This window comes from Manacus vitellinus, unplaced genomic scaffold, assembly GCF_001715985.3.
Source record: "Manacus vitellinus isolate BGI_N305 unplaced genomic scaffold, ASM171598v3 scaffold_29_pilon, whole genome shotgun sequence".
NCBI lineage: Eukaryota > Metazoa > Chordata > Aves > Passeriformes > Pipridae > Manacus > Manacus vitellinus.
In genome coordinates, this window is record NW_021940207.1 from 9,670,755 (window position 1) to 9,695,588 (window position 24,834).

The 24,834-nt window shown below is 39.9% G+C and overlaps 1 protein-coding gene across 1 annotated transcript in view; it reads left to right on the forward strand.

The window, feature by feature from the left end:
- Window positions 1-24,175, forward strand: part of SPHKAP (SPHK1 interactor, AKAP domain containing) — a 68,552-nt gene extending 44,377 nt beyond the window's left edge. The window contains exons 4-12 of the mRNA XM_018075030.2: window positions 951-1,010; window positions 4,257-4,391; window positions 7,949-8,204; window positions 8,478-12,219; window positions 15,072-15,251; window positions 17,138-17,224; window positions 19,170-19,222; window positions 19,307-19,491; window positions 21,967-24,175. Coding sequence (XP_017930519.2) covers window positions 951-1,010; window positions 4,257-4,391; window positions 7,949-8,204; window positions 8,478-12,219; window positions 15,072-15,251; window positions 17,138-17,224; window positions 19,170-19,222; window positions 19,307-19,491; window positions 21,967-22,110 — 4,842 coding nt within the window. The 3' untranslated portion in view covers window positions 22,111-24,175. The remainder of the gene's footprint in view (window positions 1-950; window positions 1,011-4,256; window positions 4,392-7,948; window positions 8,205-8,477; window positions 12,220-15,071; window positions 15,252-17,137; window positions 17,225-19,169; window positions 19,223-19,306; window positions 19,492-21,966) is intronic.
- Window positions 24,176-24,834: the final 659 nt, after the last annotated feature.

Consider the following 24,834-nt stretch of genomic DNA (forward strand, 5'->3'; position numbering starts at 1 on the left):
AAGAAACAAAACACAGAAATCGCTCAGCTCTTTTCAGTTAAATTCTGAATCTGGAATTAAATTTTGGAATCGGGTGTTGGCTTTAGCTGAGCCTTGAATTTGTGTTAGGTTTTGCTTTAAATCAAGACAACAACACCAAACTCTCTCAAACTTCAGAGCCTAGCTTTTGAGTCCCTGCTTCTAATTCAGAAGTAGAGCTGGAGGAGGGATTTTCTGATTAGAAAACAGCCCTCCAGGCAGCATATTTTAACAGTCTTCAGAACATTTAATGGTCTCTGAAACTCATAATGATCAAAGAAGGGGTAGAAAAATTTGTCATTAAAAGTAGTACTTTCTGGTAAATCATGTACTTACTAGGCAGTTCTGCAATCTATGGTAGTACCTGATTAGCACTGCTGAACACTTCTAGTTGCATATTGGCTTATGAATAAGGGTTAAAAAATATATTTTCATAAGGTTTTAAACTTCTTTAAACTTAGAAATTCCGGAAAATTTGGAAAAATACTCCAATATTTATGTGGTGTGCAAGAAAACTCGAAAAGCAACTCACAACTGTACTTATGAAACATTTAGCAACAAGTGCCTGAAAAGAAGAAGAAGCCATTGAAAAAGACATGAAGAATTTATCTGATATATGGTCAAATGCATTTTTAACTTTTCCTCTACCTTTTCTAATATCCTCTGTATTACAGTTTATTGGCAACACTCGCTCGTTCATCAGGCAAGCTGATTGTCAGAGCAGATATAGCCATGACTCTTATTCCTTTTTTTCTCCTTTCTTGATATCAAGAAAGTTCTCTTTGCTAAGCTTTCAGCCTTTCTTGTACTAGGAAAAGGCTTCATATATTCAGCAACAAGGCTAGAAAAGGAACGTATACTGACTTTCAAAGGGTTGCTGCCACTCTAATACAATTTCATAAGCTACTGTTTCTTTTTCTCTCTTATTACAGGTTTGTTTTGTGAATTTAGATGCCAACAGAGATGATTGCAGCGATGAGCAAGTGAAACAGGTAACTGTTTAGGTCTTAAAAACACGCACAGTGGATCTAGTCAGGTGTGCCAGAACTCTCCAGTACAAACAGAGATCAAAATTCTATGAACAAATCAAAGCCAGCCCTGGATTTTTAATGCTTACAGAGAGCAATGCATGAGGATTCTGAAACTGTCTCAACATTGGACCATGTTATATAACTTTTCTTACTCCCATCCCAGAAGTACATAATGGATTGATTCAGTCTGTGAAATCACAACAGTTTTATGAATAGATTTCTTGCTCGGCCATGGTTTTATCAGAGAAGTGAACATGGATATGTCATACATCCAATTTTTTAAATTGTCATAATACTGCATAAAAAGAGTTTCTGGTGTCTGTCTGTCCTACTGCCTAAAAGCCTTTGAAAAATCTTTTACTCATTTAGGTCTTGTTCAGCTCAGCAGTCTTACTCAAACTCCAGATAGTATGATTATGTGGTCTTTAGGAGGGGTCTAAATAAGACAGAACTAAAGGTATTTTTTATCTGTTTAACAGAAGGTTCTGAGGGTAGAAAAAAAAGGGATTTTAAAAAAATAATAAAAAAGATCAGTTATTTTACAAACACTAAGACAAATTTCATCATGATATGCTATTTAAGATACATGCTGTTCCAAAAGAAACCTTAAAACTGTTGAAGTCACATTTTAAAGATATGGCCTAGTGTCAGTTTTGTGCTGACATCTGCCTTTATCAGTTCATTTCCATCATCCTGGCTTGGTGCCTATGATAGACACAGCAATATGTAGTGAGTGAACAAAGGTAGGGTCTCCTGACAGTACCAAGAGAATTCCTTGATAAAAGCATTACAGTTAGTTTGCTGAAACCACTTTTAGCTCATAGGAGAACAACCAGTGCTGGGACCTTGATGCCTACTGCAAGTCATTTGCTAGCAGGACCAGTTTTTCTATGCTGTTTTCTGCATCCTGGATCTGTGAAAATTCGGACATCAAAAATAAATACAGGATCTTGCAGCAAAATGACTTTTCTGTTGAATCAGCAGGTTAACTGTGCAGAACAGCTTGAGAGGGTTTACTTTACTGAATCCCTAGAAGCACTAGTTGTTTCCTATTAAGCAGAGGTTTTATTGTTGTTTACAGTGTTTGTTGAGGAACAAAAGCTGTAGCAGGTCATGAGGAAATACCACAAGTTTCTCCCTCAGTCTTAGAACTAGATATCTGTAAAAGCTTTGTGCAGCCACCCTTTACAATGCCTGGAGGTTTGATGACTCCTTTGCAAGCACAAAACCCCTCTGGAGGTAGCTGCATGTTTTTTATCTACCAGCCTCAGAGCAGGGCTGTGTTCACCACCCTGAAGCTCTGACGTGGCAGCAGAGCCTGGGCAGCTCCCCAAAGCACTGCACCCACCGTGCCCACAGCAGACATTCCTCTCCTGTATGAGGGCACTGGTAACAGAGACACCCCAATGTCTGGCTGTATTCTAGAAGGGCAGTTTCTGGTGCATTTATGTGCAAACACATTTATTCGCCCTGACTGGAAAACGATACTCTTTTTCTTTTTTAGTTTTCAATGTAGGTAATGAATATTCCCTGCTAGCACGAGGTGCTTTTTCATTCTTCTCCAAGAGGAAACTCTCTCATCACGTTTTTTGTGTATAATAAGCAGTTTGTGTAAATTACCACTGAGTGGGGTGGAATTTTATAAAACACACTGGTGTCATGAAAGCATTTCTTAGAAGAATTTTGAAGATGTTAGCCTAACTGTTGTTCATATGAAATATTTAACCATTTTCTAACAGTTACTTTATTTACTAAGAGGTACTGTTAGGATTTTGCATTACCCACAGAACCTTGGAGTGGGTTAAATTGAGGGGGGTTTAGCGTAAAATAATCAGGTTTTCAGACTTTTTTTTTTTTTAATTCTGAACAAAAGGTAAAGAACTGAAATAGAAGGTATATAAAATGCCATCATTTCCTACCTAGGAAATCTGATAAAATGTGGCAATTTAGGCAGTAGAAAAATAGAGATATGTAGGGAAATGTGTGTGATAACAGAAAGGTTATAATTTGGAAAAAAAAAAAAAAAGGATGAGAACTTTTTTGTGCAACAGTAAAACGTCAAACTGAATTGAAGGACTGAATTTAGTTATGTCAAATAAAAGTACTTAGTCTCATGTGATTCAGTCTGCTGAAAAGTGAACTGTTCTCTAATATTGATTTAGCTTTTCTAAGCCAGAAAGTTTTATTATGTCTAATTCACTCCGAGGAAAAATAGCGGTACTGCAAGCTTAATATTTTGAAGATGAAAAGGAAGAAGTGAAGCAAAGCCTATGGCTGGGTGCCCAAGATCTGCATTCCCTGACTGGCTTTGCCATGTGTTGTGCACTAACACATGGGCTCTGTTAGTGCCGAAAATGGAGGTGGTATTTACTCTACTCCCTCTGTAAGGGGCCAGCCTTGATTTTGTGTTCTAAGAGCAAGCACACAGAGATCCCTGGCAGAGGGAACTGCACTCTCAGGCACTGTCCTTTTGTCCTGGACTTTGTACACAAAGGAGCACAGATGTCCCCTACACGGGCTGGGGACTGGCTCCCAGCAGTATGGCAGTACAAATCTCCTGTGTTAAGTAGCATCACTGATGCTGTGACTGTTACTGCTTTTACCTTTAGCAAATATGTAACACGTGGGAAGTGACTGTGTCATTACAAATGAAAGGTCACAAAGGTGCCCAGTGGAACAGCAAAGAAAGGTATATTTCATCTGTCCCTTCAATATTTCTGTTGTTCCATGTTTAGCATTGTGTCAATTCAGTCAGCAATTTCCAGCTAACTTTTCCTTCCTTGCTAGTCAGAAGCCTGGAGGAAAACAGGAAGATTTGCCCTGGTCTCATTACCACACCTAACAAAGCTTTTCTGTTTCAGACCATAACAGAGACAGAGACAGTGTTTCAGTCTCTCAGGAACTCACTTGTAATAGGAAGCATTTAGATTCACAAATCCAGTCAAGCCATTTATCACATGACAATGTCAGGGATGGCAGATTGTCCTGCTGGATGCTTCTGCAGAAGTTTATAATGTCTGGTGTCTCAAAAGAAAGAATGTGCATTTTAATGCTGCCAGTTCTATTCTTAATCTAGTTGAAGTATTACTTTCAAGTAAGCTTTCTAAAGGGATACATATAAGTGGTATTTCATTTTAATATTTCTGAATATAACTGTGCAACTCAGATTTCATTACCTGAGAGTAAAATCTATCTTTCATACTACAGAAGTTGATCAGCGTCTCACCAAACCTCCCCAAACTCATCAGTTCGATGAACGTACAGCCACCAAAGGAAAATGAAATAGTCCTGCTGAGTGGATTGGCATCAGGAAACCTTCAGGCCGATTATGAGGTTCCCCAGGTAGGAATCAAACTCATCTTTAAGATCACATCACACCTGTGAAGGATGGAATTTGGAATACGGGAAAAATGAACCCAAAAGCAAAGACCTCACAGCAGTTCGAGATGAGTGGGAGTTTGCAAACATAAAAAACCAACAGACTTGTGTTAGACAGATTTAAGTGTGTGGTGGGCAGGGACACACACACACCATTTACACAGATAGGCAAGAGATCCTGCTATTCCCTCTAGATCCTGAGGGTGTCTGGGTTGCAGCTGATAATGGTTTGAGCCACATTAGCAGTTGATCCTTCAGGGAAGGCAGGCATTGGTGGCAAAGATGAGATTCATATGGCCAGATTCCAAGAGTAGCAGGAATCAGAAAGGCAGCACAGAGGGGAAAGGAAAGATGTAACATTTCTTCTGTGCACAGAGCTAGGCCAGGGCACAGCTGCTACAGACTCCCTTTCAAGTGAAGTCTTGCCACTTCCCACTTTTGTTCCCAATGCATCTTCTCCCACGCGCACACCTCGGAAAAGGGCTGATGATAGGACTTGAAGATCCTAGAGGCTACTGTAAGCCTGAATGTGATCAATGTGAAAATACCAAGTGACGTTAACCGTATCAGAGATGACACCTCATTTAGCTTCTGTCAACTTAAAAAGTAATTAATGCATTAATTAAAATTTAACATTCAAAGGAGCTAGAGGCGAGGTTCTCGTGCTAACTCCTTCGCTCCCATTACTGCCAATTAAACATTCCCTATCTGTGATCTGAAAGCCAAGAATTCCTCTTAGTGGCACCACATAGAGAAAGGAAGGAAATGATAACATTTGCTTAAAGACATTTTAATACACAAGTTCCAGAAGCTTAACTCCTTGTTGTAATTAGAGCTATTTTCTTCCTTTCCATTTTTGTCATCCTTTATACCCGTTCATGTATGTGTAAAGAAAGAGTGAAAAATATGTCAGTATTTTTGGGCCTGATTCTGATATAATTGGGCCATTCATGAAAGGGGAACAACTTCATAGACTAGAATCATAGAATGGTTTGGCTTGGAAGGGACTTTAAAGACCATCTCATTCCAAACCCCCTGCCATGGGCAGGGACTCCTTCCACTAGACCAGGTTGCTCAGAGCCCCATTCAGCCTGGTCTTGAACAATTCCAGGGATGGGACATTTATGATTTCTCTGGGCAATCTGTTCAAGTGTCTCACTACCCTCAAAGTAAAAAAATTTTTCCTTATACCTAATCTAAACCTATTCTCTTTAGTTTGAAGCCGTTCCCCTTTGTCCTGTCACTACATGCTCCTGTAAATAGTCCCTCTCTATCTTTCTTGTAGGCTCCCTTCAGGTACTGGAAGCCCTCAATCATGTCACCCTAAAGCCTTCTGTTTTCCAGGCTGAACAAGCTCAACTCTCCCAGCCTTTCCTCATAGGAGAGGTGTTTCATCCCTCTAATCATCTTGGTGGCCTTCTCTGGACTTGATCCAACAGGTCAATGTGCTTCCTGTGCTGGCAACCCCAGAGCTGGACACAGTACTCCAGGTGGGATCTCACCAGCATGGAGTAAAGCAGCAGAATCACCTCAGTAGAGGGGCAGAATCACCTCTCAAACTCATTAAAACTGCAGAATTATCCTGGAGTACAAAACTGTCCCAGCAAACTTAAAAAAAAAAAAACAACCAAACAGGTATTGCCAGGTTTGTCTGCTGCAGAAAAAAAGAAGCAGAAAACTTCTTTTCACTGAAATTAACTTGCGTACAAAAGTCTTCCTGAAGCAGACCCTGTAACAGCTATATTGCAAAGATCATTGAATTTTATGTTATACCAATAAGCTGATCATTAAAGAGAGAAATTACCTAGTTATTGAACTTTCTTGCCATTTGTGACTAATGGCTGAATTTAAAAAGGTTTAAAAAAATGAGCACAAGGCTGTGGTGGGAGCACTGGAGCTCCCAACCCCACAGCCCAGGGGCAAGCTACTGCAATATGCACAAGGGTGTTTTGAGGCTCAAACAAGGTAACACAAGCACCCAAGTCATCCCCGTCTCCAAATCCAGTGACACTGGCAGCCCTCTCATAGAGGGAACTAACCTAAATTTTTGTCTTGTAAGACAAGTAAAGCTTTGCATTGAGACTGGATGAGATTTATTGGCCAGATATGCCACCATCACACTTTTGTTTGGCTTTCAGAGAATTTCATTTGTAAGGTGACTGGCAGAGTTTTCCTGCAAGGATTTTTATGCTGCTCACCCCTCAGCCCTTTTCACAAGTATAACCCTGCAAACTGTGGCCTGGAGAAACAGCAGGGGAATGTTTGATCTAAGGCTGCATCTGGTTTTTATTACATTTTTCACAATACAGTATGCTCACGTCTGATTCAGCAACTGTTTCATAGCAGCTATCTAATCTATCTTTTCTGTTTTTCTTTTAACACACTAATTTATCTGGTTTTCTGTTCAGACACATTTTTTAGGTGGAAAGGAAGAGCAGGCTAATAAACATGCTAATCCAGCGTAGCACTCATTCTACTCTCTTTATTACTAGATATTTGCTTTGCATTCACACTCAAAGACAAAAGGTCCAGAATGAGGTTACATTATGGTAGATACTGTGCAAATGCCCAGTGGGTTCAAGGCATCTTTTGCCCAGCTTAAAATTCACTGCCTCAATCCAAAGTTGGTTCTACCCAAGCTGGTTCCTTCCTGGGGGCCTGGAGCTAAAAGCACAGGATCACATGCTGCAAAAGCTTGGCTTTGCTTCAGAGTACATCCATACAACAGGCGTGGTCCCATGCAGAGATATCGACTTAGCTCTGTTGTTGTATAAATGTCCAACAGCTTTTAGTATCAATAAAAGGAGGATAACAAGAGTTCCTTTCTCTCCGTTTCTGTCCAACTTTCAGCTTAATTGTACAGCTTCTCTGGGTAAGACAGTTTTATATAAAGGCTCATCACATTGTGCACTGGAGCCCTGTTTCCAGTGGGAGGTTATATAGGCCTGAAATAATGGGGCTTTGGACAAAGAAGGAATGAGAGGAAGAGCAGCAAAGCAACAAAATAAAACACTATTTTAAAACAGTCTGTAGGAACACTAAAGGTGACCTGTTCTTAATCTCGTCAGCCAGCATTTACAGGGCTGCCTTCAAACAAGCATTGCAAGGGAAATTATCCTGAAAGGGAATTCATGCCCACAAACAATCCCTTCAAGACACAGGTAATGCCGGGTGGTGCGAGGCCATTAATAACAGCATGTCAGATGGCTAACTGCAAATAAGTCTCTGTCATTAAAACAAGTTGATTGAAAACAAACAACTTGGCAATTTCAACAAAATTGCCAAGTATCCCCTGTGATACAGCTGGGTTCTCTACTAAAGCACTTGTATAACAAAAGCTGTCAGTCCGAGAAGTCTTATTTTGGAATATATGTAACTGCACACTGTGTTACTAACATTTAAGTGACAAATCATATTGCATCTTTGCAACAGAACATTCTCGAGATATTTATAGAGAGGGAAGCTTAAAATAAGTTTTATTTTTTAATTAAATAACTGTCTGAGATTCTTTTCCCCTCTAGTGTCCTTGGCTGGCAGATGTCTGCTTGGTTCAGTGTGCGAGGGGGGACAGGAGAAACAGCCCAAGCTGCATCATTTTTGAAATAAACAAGTTTCTGATTGGACTTGAGCTCGTTCAGGAGAGGCACCTGCAGATAGAAACTCGTGTCTTAAAGCCAGAGGATGACACAAACTGCTCCGTGTCCTCAATAGAAGAAGATTTCCTCACAGCATCTGAACACCTTGAGGATGACAACGAGGGTGATGAATGCAAAGCGGGTAAAAGCAATGGGACTGAGCATAATTCTGCTATTGTTGGTACTGCAAAACTGCTATGGCAATGCTCACTGAAATGACACTTGATTTTGATTCGTGCATGTATAATTTAGAAAATGGACAGCCATTCATATTTTTAAATTGCTGTTCAGAGACAAGGATACATGGCTGTGCAGTACTTTTGCAGCAGTGATGTGGTACACAGTTGTGCAGCTGTTTTCTTTTTAAAGCCACAGGGTACTCTGCAAAAAACTAATTATATATTTTTTTTAATAGGTCATGAAAAATTAAATGTTTCAGAAGCATCTTCAGATGTCAAAAAAAATAAAGGAAAGGGATTTGAAAATATTCACTACAGAAAAGCCAGGTTGCCATTCATTCTTGAAGGAAACTGCATTAATAAAGATAATGGAGCTACTCAAGTCTCTGAAGCTGTGAATGTTGTGACTGAAAATGGCCTCTTACAACCTGAACATAAGTCAGACCAGGAAAAACTGTGGCAGAAGGAATTAGCTGAAAAAGCTACTTCATCATTTAGTGCTACCAATTTGACTGATGAGGTTGAAAATTCCTGCCCAGAGCTCATGTTAGAAGATGTATCTTTAACCAAAATGGCTAAAGAGGAGCTGGAGCCTCTGTGTGACCCAACAACAAAACACAACAGTAAGACAGATGGGGAGGACTCTGCAGGTATCAGAAAAACTGATCCACCCTCACAAAATGAGCAGGGGACTACAGGTCAGTATGCCACAAATCTGGCAGAATCTGTTCTGCAGGATGCATTCATTAGACTGTCACAGTCCCGACCCAGTTTCAGTGAGGAGGCTGCAGTCAGCATCTCTGTGGGAAGCTCCGGTAAGTCAGAAGACGTATCTGCTTCCCGATCATGGAATGAACTTCCAAAGATTGTCATAGTGCAAAGTCCAGACAGTTCTGAGAACATACCTGACTGGCCAGGGTCTGCCTTCCCCAACCTGTGCCACTGGACCGAGTCAGAAAGCTCTGCTGAAGTTTCAGATTACTTTGAGGAAGAACATTCAAACGGACATGACCAAAGTGCACTGGAAGTGGCTCTGGCTTGTGCAGCCACTGTCATTGGAACCATTTCCAGTCCCCAAGCTGCAGAAAAATTCAGATGGGACCAAGAAGTCACAGACTCCCGAAGCAGAGTGGTAGTAGATGAAGAGGTGCACACAGCACCTTCACAGCCCCTTGATGACTCTGCTGGCACAGAATATTCCTTTCCATCTGCGCTGTGTGGCATGACTCAAGTAGCAAGTGCTGTGGCCATCTGTGGTCTGGGGGAAACAAAGGAGGAGAAGTATCCTGCAACTTCAAGTGGACTTCTGTCTGCTGCTCAGGCTTCTGCAGCCATTACTCTGCACTGTAGCATAGCTATAGGAAGCAGCATGGAAAAGCTAAATGAGAGCATTGCAGAGGCACTTCTCAAAGAGGCATCCGTAATTTTGACAAAACCCAACACATACAAAAATGTAGGGCATTTTATGGAATCCATAAATGGGAAAATTATTGAAACAGCAGCAAGGCCACGCATTCCACGTGCTGATGAAGTAATCAGGGATGAACTTGCGCAAAACTTATCCAATATTATCCTACGACATTCTATGGAAGAGGTTAGGAAGAAGAGACAGCTACACCCCCACTCAGAAAATGGCTCAAGTACACAAGACATTTTCACAGAGACTGCAAACGAGTTGCTTTTTAATATAATATATTTCACTTGCAAGAAGATGAACGACATAAGGCAAGTTGAAGAATGTTCTCCTCTCTTTTCTGAGGGCAGAAAAGCAGAGAAAGTAACAAGAGCAGAAGGATGGTCAACACCAGCAACAGCATGTGAAACTTCTCACAGCCCCCTTGATCACTCTGCTGCTAAGCCATTTGGTACATCCTACAGTACCAGTACTAGCAAAGATCTTGGAAATGTCACAACCACTTGGAAAAGTAATATGAAAGATGTAAATAGCAATGAAGGTGCCACACTGAGCTCAGAACCAAGTGGAGACACAGAGCATAACACACTTGGTGGAAAAACATCTCCCAAGAAGAGATACCTGAAAAGAACCGCACGAGACTGTTACAAATCCCCAAATCAGAGCAACAATCAGCATCAGAAGAAAGATTACAGATCATTTTCAAACAGAGAAAATACCTTTGCAAACAATGAATGCAGACATGGTGTTCAAGAACAGCTGTCTTCCAGTGCCACCACAACTGCAGAAAACCAAGCCAAGCATAAGTGTGATTCTGTGCTAAATAATGATGTTCAACTTAGCTTGTCTTTATTAGGAAACCATGTCTTGCTTCCTTCTCAGCCTGTGCTACAGGTGAAAAATTCAAGAGACAAATATTGTATAACAGATTTTGCAGAAGAATTGGCAGAAACAGTTGTCTCTATGGCAACAGAAATAGCTGCCATTTGTCTAGAAAATTCAAATGGAAAGCAACCCTGGTTCTGTGCATGGAAGAGAGGCAATGAATATCTAGTGACCCAGAGTTTATCATGCAGAACCATGAAAAGGAAAAAGGAAACCCATACTAATGGCTCAGTGGTTCGGAAGCACAGGGCACCTCGACTAAGTGAGATCAAAAGAAAAACAGATGAGCATCCAGAGCTAAAGGAAAGACTGATGAATCGGGTAGTAGATGAATCTATAAACCTTGAGGACACACCTGATTCAGTCAATATCTTTGCAAATGAAGTGGCTGCCAAGATCATGAACCTCACTGAACTCTCCATGGTTGATAGCATCTGGCAAGGTCCAAACCACCCCAGGAACAGACTGCACTGTGAAAGATGGAGTCGAGCCAAGGCCTCAAGCTGTGAGAGCATTCCCGAAGAGGACTCGGATTCCAAAGCCTCTTTCAATACCCTAGGCCTAATGAACAGCTTTGGTCAGTCTATGAGCCAGACAAGTTCTGTCTCAAAGCAGTCTAGTTGTGAAAGCATTACAGATGAATTTTCAAGATTTATGGTGAACCAGATGGAAAATGAAGGAAGAGGTTTTGATTTGCTACTGGATTACTATGCAGGAAAAAATGCAAACAATATCTTAACTTCTGCTTTGCAACAGGTAGCCAAGAAAAATGGCCATCTTAATGTAAGACCGAGTTGCCCATCCAAACAGTCCAGCACAGAAAGTATAACAGAAGAATTTTATAGGTATATGCTAAGAGAAATCGAAAGGGAAAATAAAGATAACCTGTATTCCCCTCGGAATTCAAAGGACTGGTGTGACAGTTTGCTACCACCGTCTCTACGGTCACCTTTTTGCTTTAGGCAGTCATCAATGCCTGACAGCAGATCCTCAGGCTCCAGGCTTACAGTTAATGTCCCAGTTAAGGCAAATTCCTTAGATGGATTTGCCCACCATCGCCAAGATTCCTTAAGTGTGCAGCCAGCCAGTACCGTGGCTTCTTCAGGTCTTTGCAAGTCTGACTCGTGCCTGTACCAAAGATGCAAGACTGACCAGATAACAGATATGTTGATTCACGAGACGTGGGCGAGTTCTATTGAATCTCTGATGCGGAAGAACAAAATCATAGCAGATGAGGCAGAGGCTGCAGAGGCAGAGCAGTTTTACAGCGATTCCCCACCGCATGTGGAACAATATGCAAAAAGACTGGCCGCAAACATTGTTGAAAGTGGTAAAAGTTTAATTGTTGTCCAGCAGGATTCCTGTGACTATACAAGCCGAGAACATGTGCTGGAAAGCAAACATCCCCAAAGCACAGCTCAGATACAATCGAAACCCAAAACGGAAGAAGTAAATTTGGATGAGAAAAAAGAGCACGTGAAGAGCCCCAGGAGCCTCCCTGCAGGTCAGCACAGGGAAGTGCCTTTGATTCAGATAGAAAGTGATCAACGAGATGAGCCACATAAAGACTCAGAGTCCTTAACTTCATGTGGACCTTCTGGAAAGGAGCATCAAAGCAAAGAAAAGCCTCCAGAAGCTTTGGATGGCAAACACACTGTTTCCAGTTCCCCAGCAAATAGGTAAGTGACCAAACAGCAAATCAGCACATTGCTTCGGTGTTTTATTTTCCCAGTAAAAGTTATTTTGATAAAAGAAGAAGATAAGAATATAACTTCTTATATAACTATAAGAAACAAACAGGTTAAGTTGTGACTACAGGTTTCTCATGACATAAAATCAGCCAGTCAAGTATCACAGTGCTGATTTCTGGAGCAAACTTAAATCAAATATGACAACATTATGGTTCTAACATTCAAACTTACTAATAAGTAAGTTTTCTCTCTACAGATAATAGAGAGTCTTGACTATGGTCTCTCCCATAGTCAAGACAAGAAAAATAGACAAAACATAAACTTTCATGTGGTGCTGGCTGACATCTCAATTCAAAAAAATAAATAAATAAAAATCAGTGTTAGTGTATAACAGAAGACAGCAGAATCTGTAGTTCTCTGCTATGCCTGTTTGTGTAACTAATGCTTTGTGTACCTGGATTTCTGAGGCCTTGAAGTTCAAATTTGTGTTTGCAGTCTGGAGCTACAAGTAAGAAAAATTCTTTAGTGAAGGAAATAAAATATTAAAAGTACCCCTCACCTCCTTTAGTTCAAGACTTCTCTGGTAGAATTTAAATAGAGAAAAGAATAACATTTCATTTTATTTTAATGCCATTTCATGGAGTTTACACCATACCTTACCTCCCTCTCCTTGTAGCTGTACTCCTTGTCTTAAGAAATCTGTAGCTTGCTTTGGTTATGGCAAAGTGTGAGCCCAGTATGAGAGTGCAGTGCAAATGTAGAAGATTGCTATGAGTGCTATGAGGCCAAGAGCAATGCTCTTTCTCAAGGCATTGCCTACTTTTAACTATACTTCTTCACTGTATCCGTTACTTTAATGGTATCCAAACTGTCAGTCTCTTGGAGCACTGCAGCACCCCATTATCTCAGAGTGGTAGAAAGAGTGCAGGTGCTAGTGTTAGAAACCATTGTAGCTCATTTTATTCTAGGCAGTGCTCTGTTTTGGCATTTGACAAAGCTCTGCTTGAAGTGAGAAAGCAGAAGTACTTGCTTTTCTTGAAGTGGCAAAGTGCATGGATTATATCTACTTTCCTGTGTATGTTAACAATTATGATAATTATCATAGTGTCACTAGTCTTTCATACTGATTCTCCCCCACTAACCTTCCTCTTCCTTAAAATGCAACCTGCTTTTAGTAAGATACATTTCAAAATCCATCTATTTGGAGTCTTGACTGTGAAAATGAAGTTATTTTTGCAGTTTATGACCCCTTTCATAACAACTTTTCTTCTGCCTTTGATGCAGAGTTCCCAAAGTGCCTATGGGATGTTTAAAGCAATAGGGTTGGTAGGGCTGAATTAGTAACCAGAGGCTACACCACAAGAGCATTTTGGCTCAGCAGTGCAGTGCAGTTCTGAATCAACTTATCCCCATTTCCATACATCAGCTTTCTTTGCAGCATGCAATGCAGATTTCTTTTAAAGGAATCTCAAATAGAAGCTGCCCATGTGTGTTCCAGATGTGCTCATACTCCTACTGGGAAGGCAAAGCTTCCTGTGGTTCTTCACACAGATTTGAACCATTTCTGGCATAGCTGGCTGGACCAAGTCTATGTAGGCTGAAGTGAAAACCTAAAAATATATAATGTAGCTATAAAAGCATCAGCAGCAATTGCTTTGATCCACTCCTACTGCATTAAACTACTTGCTAGTTCAGATACAGGCACAGAAGACTCCAGGCAAAATATCAAGCAGACATACAGTCAATTAGGAATTAAAAAAAAATAAAAAAAAAAAAAGCTGTGCAGGCCTAGGGAAGAGGTCTTCAGCAATGAAAAAGAGCTGTTTCTGGTATGTAGGCAGTGGCACAGACCCAGTCCTGTCACGCAGAAACAGTTCCAAGAGACTGTTCACAAGTGGGGAACTGTCAGTTCAAAGCATCGCGAGTCTGAGATGCAATTGTGTAATGAATCAAACAAAACCCAAAATGCCAAGAAACATCACCCACAGGAATCTCTTGTGTTTTGGACCAGGTATCAGGAGCTACCTGCCCTGTATTAAAAACCTGAGTAACACCACTACCCTGCAACCTGGCTGCTCAGAGCCCACGTGTTGGTGCAGATGCTGAGCTCTGCCCCTGAGGGGTCAGGGATGACAGGCACAGTTACTTGGCAGATGCTCTCTGCCTGCTAGAGCAGAGCCCTTGGGCAAACAGCTCCCATTCTCCCTGCACAGGCTGCCTCTCTCTCTGTCATCCAGCATTAATGCAACAACTTCTGAGAGTGAGAGCTTGGCAAAAGGAGACATCCACAATGATATTGTCTCAGTATATTCTTGGTCAAGGTGATGACTCGGGAGCAGTAGCGTTTCTGGTGCAATCTTTTGCTCTAACTAAAGACCAGTGCCTCAGTCATAACTTAGATACAGGTCTGAAAGCAAGAACTTTTCTAGAGAGATCCTGCAGAGAGCTGGTAGTTCACATTCTGCACTAACATATATCATATATTTCAACCACTGATTGACTGAAGTGCATTAAGCAACAGACCCTTACAGTGATCAGTTCTTTTCTTACATGTAAAATCATTTTTTACAAGTTAAACCACTTCTATGCGTATTTCAGTATAATATTTACTTTGGTTTGTGTTTGTTTGTAGCAGTCATGAGAAAGTCCTTTTTTAAGAGCATCTCAGATCATATGTTCTATTGGACTGTATGGATAAGTTATAAGCTTGTCCAGTCTTTTGCATCTGTATAATTCTGCAGCTTGGTTGACTTTAATGAGCAGCATTGCCTGAAGATTGGTGTCACCAGTTTGTTTGCCTGTATTATCATATCAACGTGCCTTCCTTATCACCCTGCCAGCAACAGCCCTCAGAGCAGATCGGATGCTGAAATCATAGGAGAGACAAAAGCAGCTGAAGAATTCCCAAACCATCTCAGCAGCAGTGAAGAAAGCACTGGCAGCTGGTCACAGCTAGCTAATGATGAGGACAATCCTGATGACACAAGTAGCTACTTGCAACTCAGCGAGCAATCCATGAGGTACCCATGTTGTCTGTTCTCACTGTACAATATGGTCTATCAACCAAGCCAGTGATTTCCCTGCCATGTATCAGGAATGAGAGGTAGCAGCTCGAGATTTACTTAGAACACCGTAAAGAAAGTCTAATGGTAGACTTTATCTCTTTATTTTTTAATAAGGGGGAAAAAATTATCCACATTCTGGTTCTCAGCTAGGTCTTTTTACTACTGGTGAGCAGCTAGATTCAGGCAAAGGAAAAACTTCCTGGCACCACTGAAGTGCCTCAGTCCTACAGTGAAAAGGCCACCAGACAAGCTAATTGCTACAGTCTTTTGATTTATTTGCTACTCTTTGCATAATGTTTGTTTTGGCATCTCAGCCAAGGTTGACGAGATTGCTGTTCCCACCAGAAGAGCAGAGATTGAGCCTGATCTCCTTAGACTGGCACAGGGGTGCAGATTAACAAAGGATGACCAGTGTTCCCCTGAGTAGACATAAATTCCAGAGCTCCCATAGCAGTGTGCTGCTTTTTGTATCTGTTCAAGTCAGGACATGTGTTTAAAAATGTTATCTAGTCCTTGGAGTTTATATAAAGTGATGGTAGTTTGACTTCAGCCCTTTCACGACATGAAATTGAGCAAAGTTTTTTCTTCCTATGCTCTTAGACTAGGTTTTAAAATATTGTCAAGTAATTACATCTTTCTCTTGAGTATCAATATGACAAGGAGGGAAGACATTATGGTAATGAAGCAGGGAAAAGAGTCTCTGTCAGAAAGCACTGTTGGCCAGCTAAAAAGAACTGAACAAAACATGTCTGTCACCGCAGTTGAACATTCATCCTGTTATTATTGTATCAACCTTTAACAAAGTCCTCGGTCTGAGAGAGCTGAAGTACTGTGCCTTTCAGCTCTGCATTGAAACAGAAATTGCTACAGCAAGTCTGAATGCATGGCATGCTGGCACGGACTGAGATCAGCATGATAGGAAAAGGAACTCTCTAATCAATCCTTCGAATGTAAGGAAAAATAATATTAGTTGCTCTTCCAGTAAAAATTAAGTGGTTCAACATGACTTGCCACACAGAATTTGTTCCTGGTAATTGACTTGCAGGCAGCAAATTCACAACCTGCTCATGACACTGTTGCAATATCTGCATAAACATTTACTGTCCCATTTACAATGATGTTATAAAGTGAACTAATACTATTGTACTACTTTATCCTTGTGAAGAAGCCAAAAAGAATACTTCTATGTATTGTTGGTCCCAATGAGCACTGGCTTTAATTAAAATCTCACTCTTTCAGAGTAGTTAGAAACACAAGGGGCCATCTCTGTACCTGTGGGTTCCATCAGGTCCCCAGTAGTATTTGGGGTATGATGTAATACACTGAAACCACTGCTGGTTACAGGCATGGAGTCACCCAAAAGGTAAGTAGTATGATGGGCAACCAATATCTTGCTCTAACTCCCCATGTTCAGAGATATCTGAATCTCTGCAGATTTCTTCCAGGGCATCTCTGTACCTGCTAAACCTTCTTTTCAAGGACTCAAGCAGACTGGTTTTTTCATTTGAGGCCAAATGTTCATTGCATAAGGCATGCACAAGAAGAGAGTCTACATCTTTTTATCCTCCAGTTTACTGCATCACTTCAGTTTACACACATGCACATTGATGCACTTCATACATGCTCCATCTAGAACTATTTTAATAAAAGCCTCATTACTTTGAGCAGACTAGTGTGCTTCATTCTGGGAACCACTTGCTGAGCACAACTGATTTTGTGGAACTCTACATAACAGGAGGCGGCCTCCTCACTTTGCTTTGTACATAAATAAATTTTTAAAAGATGTATGGAAACATGTTCAGCACAGCTTGGCACTAATATTTAAACTTTTGCTTTGTCAGCAATGGCAACAGCAGTACAACTAGCAGTCTTGGCATTATGGACCTGGAAATTTATCAGGAGAACGTGCCATCTTCTCCTATGATTAAGTAAGTAGTCACTGAAGCGAGACTTGATGTTTAGTCCGATTTTAACTGCAAATTGTTTACACCACCTAAAACGTGCCAAGCCCTGCTTTGCACCTGCTGCTGTGCCTGCTCATAGTTTCAGAAAAAAGCACATGCAGGTGTCTGTGGAGAGTGAGAGCACTAGACAGTGAAAGATTACAGGAAAAACCACTCAGGTGGATCTCCCAGGAGAATACTGGTCCATCAACCACTCTGTTTAAAAGACAGTTTTCTACTGTATCAGTTTCCTGTTGTGTGAAACTTCTCTGAATAACTTCAAACATTACCAAAACTCTCCTGTTATAGCAAGTAAGGTCAAGCAACTAAGGATCAATTAAAGACAAAGAAAAAATATAATTGCATTCTTTCCAACAATAATAGTTTGGTCCACAGTACATCCTACCTATTGTTTCCAGGTATGTTTCTACTTAACTTGGGGTTAAATTATCAAGAGATGTGCAAGTACCTGCCTAACGATCCTGGTACAACCTGCCAGCTGGTGACTGTCATGATGCAGCCAGGGCACAGCCACTGAGGAATTGTTTAGACTGGACATCACACATAGAGCATGGGAACTTTGTGAAGGCAGTGACATCAGAAAATTGTCACAGCTCATTACCAGACTATGCTAAAACTGCCCTGCTTTCAAGAGGCTCTTTTTATGTAAGAAATCAGGGCATTCACATCTCTGTAGAGTTCCATGCATTCTCTTTCAGCTGCTGATTCTGTGACTAATGTTAAAACATTCCCATCTTCACATCAGCAGTGATACCTCCTACACGTGTTCCTAAACATGTCCCCTCAAAGGATCAAAGGGATAAATTTCTAACTCTCCTTGTTAGCTTCCAGGGGCCATTCAGGTCTTAGCCAATAGGCATGAGAAGTTTCTACTACCTCAAATAAAAACCAAAGCAGAGAGTATATTTGCTGTTCAGAAGAAAAACTGGAAAAAAATCTGATGATAAGGAAGTTACTAAGCACCTATGATTCTAAGTCAAGACAAACCATAGGTTGCATGCTGCCATTTTATTCTTTCACATCTTGCAGTAACCACTACACAAGTATATATAATCTTGATTCTTTGAAGCGCTTGGGGATATTCCAAAACCCTGGGAATGAGGGTGGTAGTGTCCTCCCATGCTACAAACAAAATCTTACATTTGCAGCATTCCCCCTGATTGAGAGCAAAATGGGACAGTCTAGAAACGTGTGCTGAAAGTGCAATCCCTCCAGGAGCGATGAAACAAATGGAATAGCTGTGACATCAGTAGTGAATTTGCAGTCTCCTGACACATGTACAAGAGCATGGATACTGTGCTTAGAGATGGAAGCTAAAGCAGTGACCACTTGGCTGTAGTTTAAGAAAATGGTACATAAGAAAAAAATGTATCTTTGAAAAATTTTGCAAGGTGTAAATAGAATTTGTTTATCCAAACAGCTAATACATTTAAAACCAGAAGTACTAGGAGTCATTGATAGCTATGATTGTATTTAACTATGAAAGATAAAATTAGAAAGCAAGACTGGAAAAGATTCAGCCAGAGAGTACAGCACTGCAAAGTGCAGACATTGGAAATTCAGCATTTCCAGCCAGGTTATGAGACTTGCTGTGTGTTACCATAATGTCATTTGCTTGTCATTATGTAAACTGTAAAGATACATAGAGCCTGGTGAAACGTAACACATGACACAAACAATACAAGTACTTCATCCTACTACAGGAATAATGCTGCAATTCCCATAGCTTTTCCTGATTTACAGATTAAATAAATGAAATATAGTTGGCATTTTATTATTTCATCCTATGTAACTTTTTTCTTGCAGTTTTCTAGGTCTTACATTGAGGGAGAAGTTTATTCATCATGAAGCAATGTTGTAGACTGTTCCTAAGTGTGACTAATAAGCTTTGTTGTTGTTTGTTTCTAAGTGAATTAGTAGAAGAAAAGGTTTTCCTTAAAGAACAGACAGAAAATACAGACGGTAAGTTAAACCATATCAATTAAAGCATACAGTTTGAAGTTAACACAAGTAATTGCACAGTAACTGTTGGGCTTATTTTTCCAGAAAGTACTTCTGAGCTTTCAGTGGGAACAGCCAACTGTCAAAAGGACCTATTGGTGATAAACTTTGATCTGGAACCAGAGTGCCCCGATGTGGAGCTGCGAGCCACCCTGCAGTGGATAGCTGCTTCTGAACTTGGAATTCCAACCATCTATTTTAAGAAATCTCAGGAAAACAGAATTGAAAAGGTAGTATTTATGGAATTAGTTAATTAATCACTATAGCAGTTATGATTTGTTGAAGTAATTGAGCTTAAAAGAAGAGGCAAGATGGCAATACTACCATATATTAGAGAAAGTGATGAGAGCATAAGTGTGTCAGAATTTAAGATATGTGAAATATTTAGTAGATTGTCCATGGCACAAGAAATGGCATTACCATAAGACCTTCTCCAAAGTCTCTGTAGCATGCTTTGATGAAGCTGCTCACTTTTTCATATCAATGATACATTAAGTATCAATGCCCAAGGCAGAATTAAGAGTCCTTTATGTGGCTACATTTGAAGGACTTCAGATGGTTTACATGGAGTTAAAGTATGTAGCTTTAAAAATTAAAAATAAAAATCACTTTTGTGTGGACATCACACTTAGAAAGTTCTGCTGATCTCACTATAATGTGAAACATTAGTGGGACATAAGATTTTCAGTCCTTATGCTGGTTCTGTCTTGTCTCCAACACTGATTAGGGCAGCTTTAGGCAAGTCTGAACTTGTGCCTGGCTGTTCCTAAATTGCTGCAGCTGAGGGTACAGGAGGGGACTGCCTGGGCCTGACAGTTCCTCCTACATTTACGTGAGCCTGCCATGGGTGAATTCATTGGCTTCACAGTCACTTTGTGCCAGCAGGAAAGGATTACTCTCCCCCAAGGAACAGGCCCACTGCTCAAGTGTACAGAAGGGTCTAACTGCAACATAAAGCCAATCTATATTAGCTCAGGTTCACTGTCTGACATAACCTGCTCCAGACCTGATGGAAAGTTCAGAGGATGGGCAGGCAGGACATAACTGTGTCAGCATATCCTTATAACTACCCTCAGGGACAGTTTTAGCCCAGCAGTGACCCACCACTGTTTCCAGTGGAGCCATATTTGCAATAACACATCTGTTACATGGAAAATTAGACTGACTGATTGTAATATATTGCATCACTGTATGGAAATTCAGAAGCACCTCCCCTGGCTTACAAGTTAAAACGTGCTCTGTGTGCACTGTTTCTCTTGCTCAGGTGTAGTTTTGCCTCTGCCAACCATTGTTTTGAAAGCAGAAGTCTCTTTGCAGAGAGCAGCAGACAGATACAGGCTACCAGAACTGAGAAGCCTCATGAGGGGTTAGTCCAAGCCAGAGCACCGAGAGAACACTGAAACCCAAAATGGCCACAAGAGATGCAGACTCTTTCTATTCCTGAATGATTAGTTAGTGCTCCCTTATAGATACCACCAAATACCAGCCACAGCATTTCAGGAAAGACCAAAGAGACCCATTTCCAAGGTCAGCAAGAACAGCTCAAGCTTTAAGCCTTAAAAACATGTCACAGTATTCAAGTCAATTAATGAAAAAAGTATTACAAATGAGTATTTTGGTCTCTTAGGGGAAGATCATTTTGAGTAGCAGAGATATTGTTTGATTTTCTTGAGTACATCCATTTGGGAATCATAAACATCATTTAAAATGCATTCAACAGCAACAGTCCAAATTGCATCTAATTAAAGAAACAGCTGTCAGCTTTACCCATGTGCTTTGGCAAACAGTTAATTCAATTGCAAAAATACACTAGAGAATAATGAGGCACATCCTGCCTACAACAGCATTCTTGGAAATCACGTGCCTATTAAATATCATTAAAATACATATTAAAAGTTTAGGCTTCAGTATGTAAATAGCAAAGAGCTACACTAACCAGAGACACACAATATTTTCTTGTGTGGTTTAAAGCTGGAAACATAGGAGAAAGCTAATTAGATATTGTGAAATTCAAAGAAATAAAAAGCTTTGATTTTAATTTATGCGCTTCACAAAAAAAAGGGGACCAGATGGATGACACTGTGAAGCCTATTATTAAGTACAAAGTGGACAAAATTCAGGATTTTTTTACAGCTGCTTAAGAACATGTATTTAATCTCTGGTTTCTCTGGAAATTAAAAAAATCAAATATAGATATTCTCTGTGATTCAACCACAACTGTGGCAAATGTCTTCATATGACAAAATTTTATACAGAATTCCCTATCACCAGTACTATGTGAATACTTAAAATACTATTGAATGGATATGGAGAAATACAGAAAATTAAATATAAATTAAAATATAGCTACTGGTAAGGAAGAAAGATTTTTTTTTTTCCTTTAAATGGATGGTCACACTTCCATTATTTTGACAGTGAGTTGTTGATAATGAGGAAATAAATAAATAAGAAATAATGGATGGAAGCAGCTAATTTAGAAAATGTCATGAGATCCAATCAGTCTTTGGGGAGTTAAGGAACTTCAGAAATGAAGTTTTATAAATAGTAAGAACCTTTATGTTGCTGTGCAGTGAATGCTGTCCACTCCCTCCTAGAGCAGCGCATTGACAAAGGACTAACAGCAGGCTGTGTGTATTCGTTTAACAAAACCTCAGAAAATGTTAAACAAACCCTAAGTGCATTTCATTTTGGCTGTTTTTATTTAGTTTTTAGATGTTGTGCAGCTAGTTCAGCGGAAGTCCTGGAAAGTGGGGGATATCTTCCACGCCGTGGTGCAGTACTGCAAGCTCAGCGAGGAAGGCAGAGAGATGACACCAAGCCTGTTTGATTGGCTTCTAGAGCTGGGTTAAGAAAGCTCACTGGTCCAGCATTTCTGTTTTATTCCAGTTTAAACAAGCAGTGGTTTGTGTAACACTCTGATTTCTGAACATCACTGAGTAAAATGTGCAAAGATATACAAACTCTACAAAAAACAGCACACGTCTGTTCCACAACTCACTAAGGAGTAAAGTGAAACCAAGGTGTTATTGTGTCTTTCTGTGTCATGAGGGACTCTTGACATTGTGCTATAGGATGTACTGTACTAGGAGGGGATGGATTTTTAGCCTTCTGAATTAATGGACTACACAGTAAAGGCTTAATTACCTAATATGTTCAATTTTCATCAAATTGATTAAATCAATCAGCTAAAATGTACACTAACATTTAGTTTTAAAACAACACTGATATTCGTACAGTTTAAGTATTAGAACCAGAGTGTGTTTCAGGATGCCTGAAGACACCCTTGTCCCTAAATAAGTAAAATTTATGTTGGTTTGGGTTTTTTTAAATCCCCATAATCTGCTAAGGGATAAATGCTTTTGAACACTTAACACCTTTGCAGTCAGACAGCAAAATAAAAAGCTGCCGAAAATACATTTTAGTTTGGTTTTTTTCCATGCGATTATTTCTCTTCCATAGCTATTCCCGATTCCTGTAATCTTCCCAAAGAAATAAAATCGAGTCTCTCAGTTACTATCCTTAAAGAAAAACTCATTCCCTTTCACTGGGAAGCAGTGCAGTTCAGTATAGCTCCACCTGGTAGTCTCCTGAACAGCTCTGTGAGCCGGGGCAGCAGGTGCACAAGCCCTGTCCTGCCACAGATGTGCTGCGTGACCTTGGGCGGCTCATTTCACCTCTGTGCCTCAGTGTCCCTACCTGGTAAAAGGGAATAATGATAGTACAGCTGTTACCTAAAGTGCTTCTGTTTAAAGCACTGTGTAACATTCTACATATCAGTTAAAAGCAGTGAAAAAAGTACTATTTTAATTTTAGTGTAATCAAATATATTGTTAATGAGGTGAAGAAATGCATATATGAAAAGAGCACCATCTCATCCTAGAAATCTTAATGTTAATTTTTGTAACTTCCAAGAAAGCAAAATGTTTGTAAAAATTTCAGCAGACATGCGTGTTCATTTTGGATATAAGTGTTTGGACTACATGTGATAGTTCACGTTACTCTAACATTTATATAACTGTTTGATAATATGTACTATGGTATCGTCTTGTTGAGATGATCTGTTGGTATCATGCACTTGGTACATTCTCTCGACTCTGCCAAAGAGATTGGTTTTAAATTTAAAGGTAAAAATAACTTATGACATCACAGCTCTTCTGCAGTTTGTTTCTTTGAAAATACTCATCTTTCATCCCTCCTACCCAAGCAGCATAATAGAATACCTGCCTGCTTTTCCCCAAAAAATATTTAAGAGAAGTTTTATTTTCCATATAACAGTATATGCTTCTGTAATATTTCTTGAGAAAAAAAAAAACTATCCTTTTGCACTAAATATTTTTGAAAAGTTTGAAGTAGTTTTAAATAATTTATGAAAAAGAGCCATATTCTCAATTTTATCTTTAAAACCATTCCTAAACTTGCATGATTGCATCACTTCTTTGTTACAAAATACAAATTGTTGGTGAATCAAAATCTAATGTGGAGCATTAAACAACATGAGTAATTCTCCATCTACTCTGCAGCATATACAGAACAGTGGAGGTCGTTTTACTGTCTATAAAGGTCAGTTTATTGCAAACACTGAACACAACTGTGCAGTCACTGGACCAGCTCCTAAGAATTGCTGAACATCCGTAACTCCCACTAATGTGAGCTCAGCATTTCTGAGGCTGAAAGCTAATGAACAGCACCGAGAATTATAAAGTGCTTTGTTTGAGTTAATAAATGGGAAAATGTATTTATTTTTAAACCAAATACAGTTAGTTGTCAGTAAAACTTTTTGCTGTGGTAGAATAAATGTTTCTTTATCCTACAAAGCACAAATATCATGACAGTTGTAACAGTGTGATGCAGTTTCTCTGTACAGTAGTTCTTAATGTTGCAATTTATTCAGAAATAAATTTATGTTATAATGTGTGTCCTCTTTGCCTTCCTAGAAAGTTCCTGAATGGGCTTTTGAATTGGGATCATGGATGGATTTTTTTTTACCTTTTAAATAATATTTGCCTCCCATCCCTGGAGCTTCTCAAAGCTCTGCTTCTGAAGGAATGATCTGACCCGTGGCCCCAACCAAAACAAATCAGAGCAAGGGCAAGGTCTTACCTCAATACCAAAGCTACATCTTTACTCAGGTTCCACAATTAATACAAGAGATAAAAGGCTAATCACAACATTCTTAGTATCACAGTAAAATAAAGAAAAATGACATGTTAACTGCTGAGAATTATGCCCAGAATAACTCCCAGTGTACCAAATCTCTGTCAGTGCTCAGCGTAGCTGCTTTCAGTACCTGCAAAGGTGGGCAGGAGGGTGGGGAGACAGAAGCTCAGGAGTTTCCTCTACTTGTGTAAGTTTGCAGAGGTATTTCCTGCCCTATTGCTGAGATGCAAGGGTATTTCTACTGCTAAACAGAAAAGGAAACCACCACTTAGCTGAGTAAATCAGAACTGAACTTGTCCACCATTAATTTTTTCAGCTGTTTTTAAAAGTGAATGTTAAATACACATAAATGAGAACAGCATACTAAATACAGTCTTAGCTAAAAATCTCTCTATTCATGAGCATGAAGGAGATGT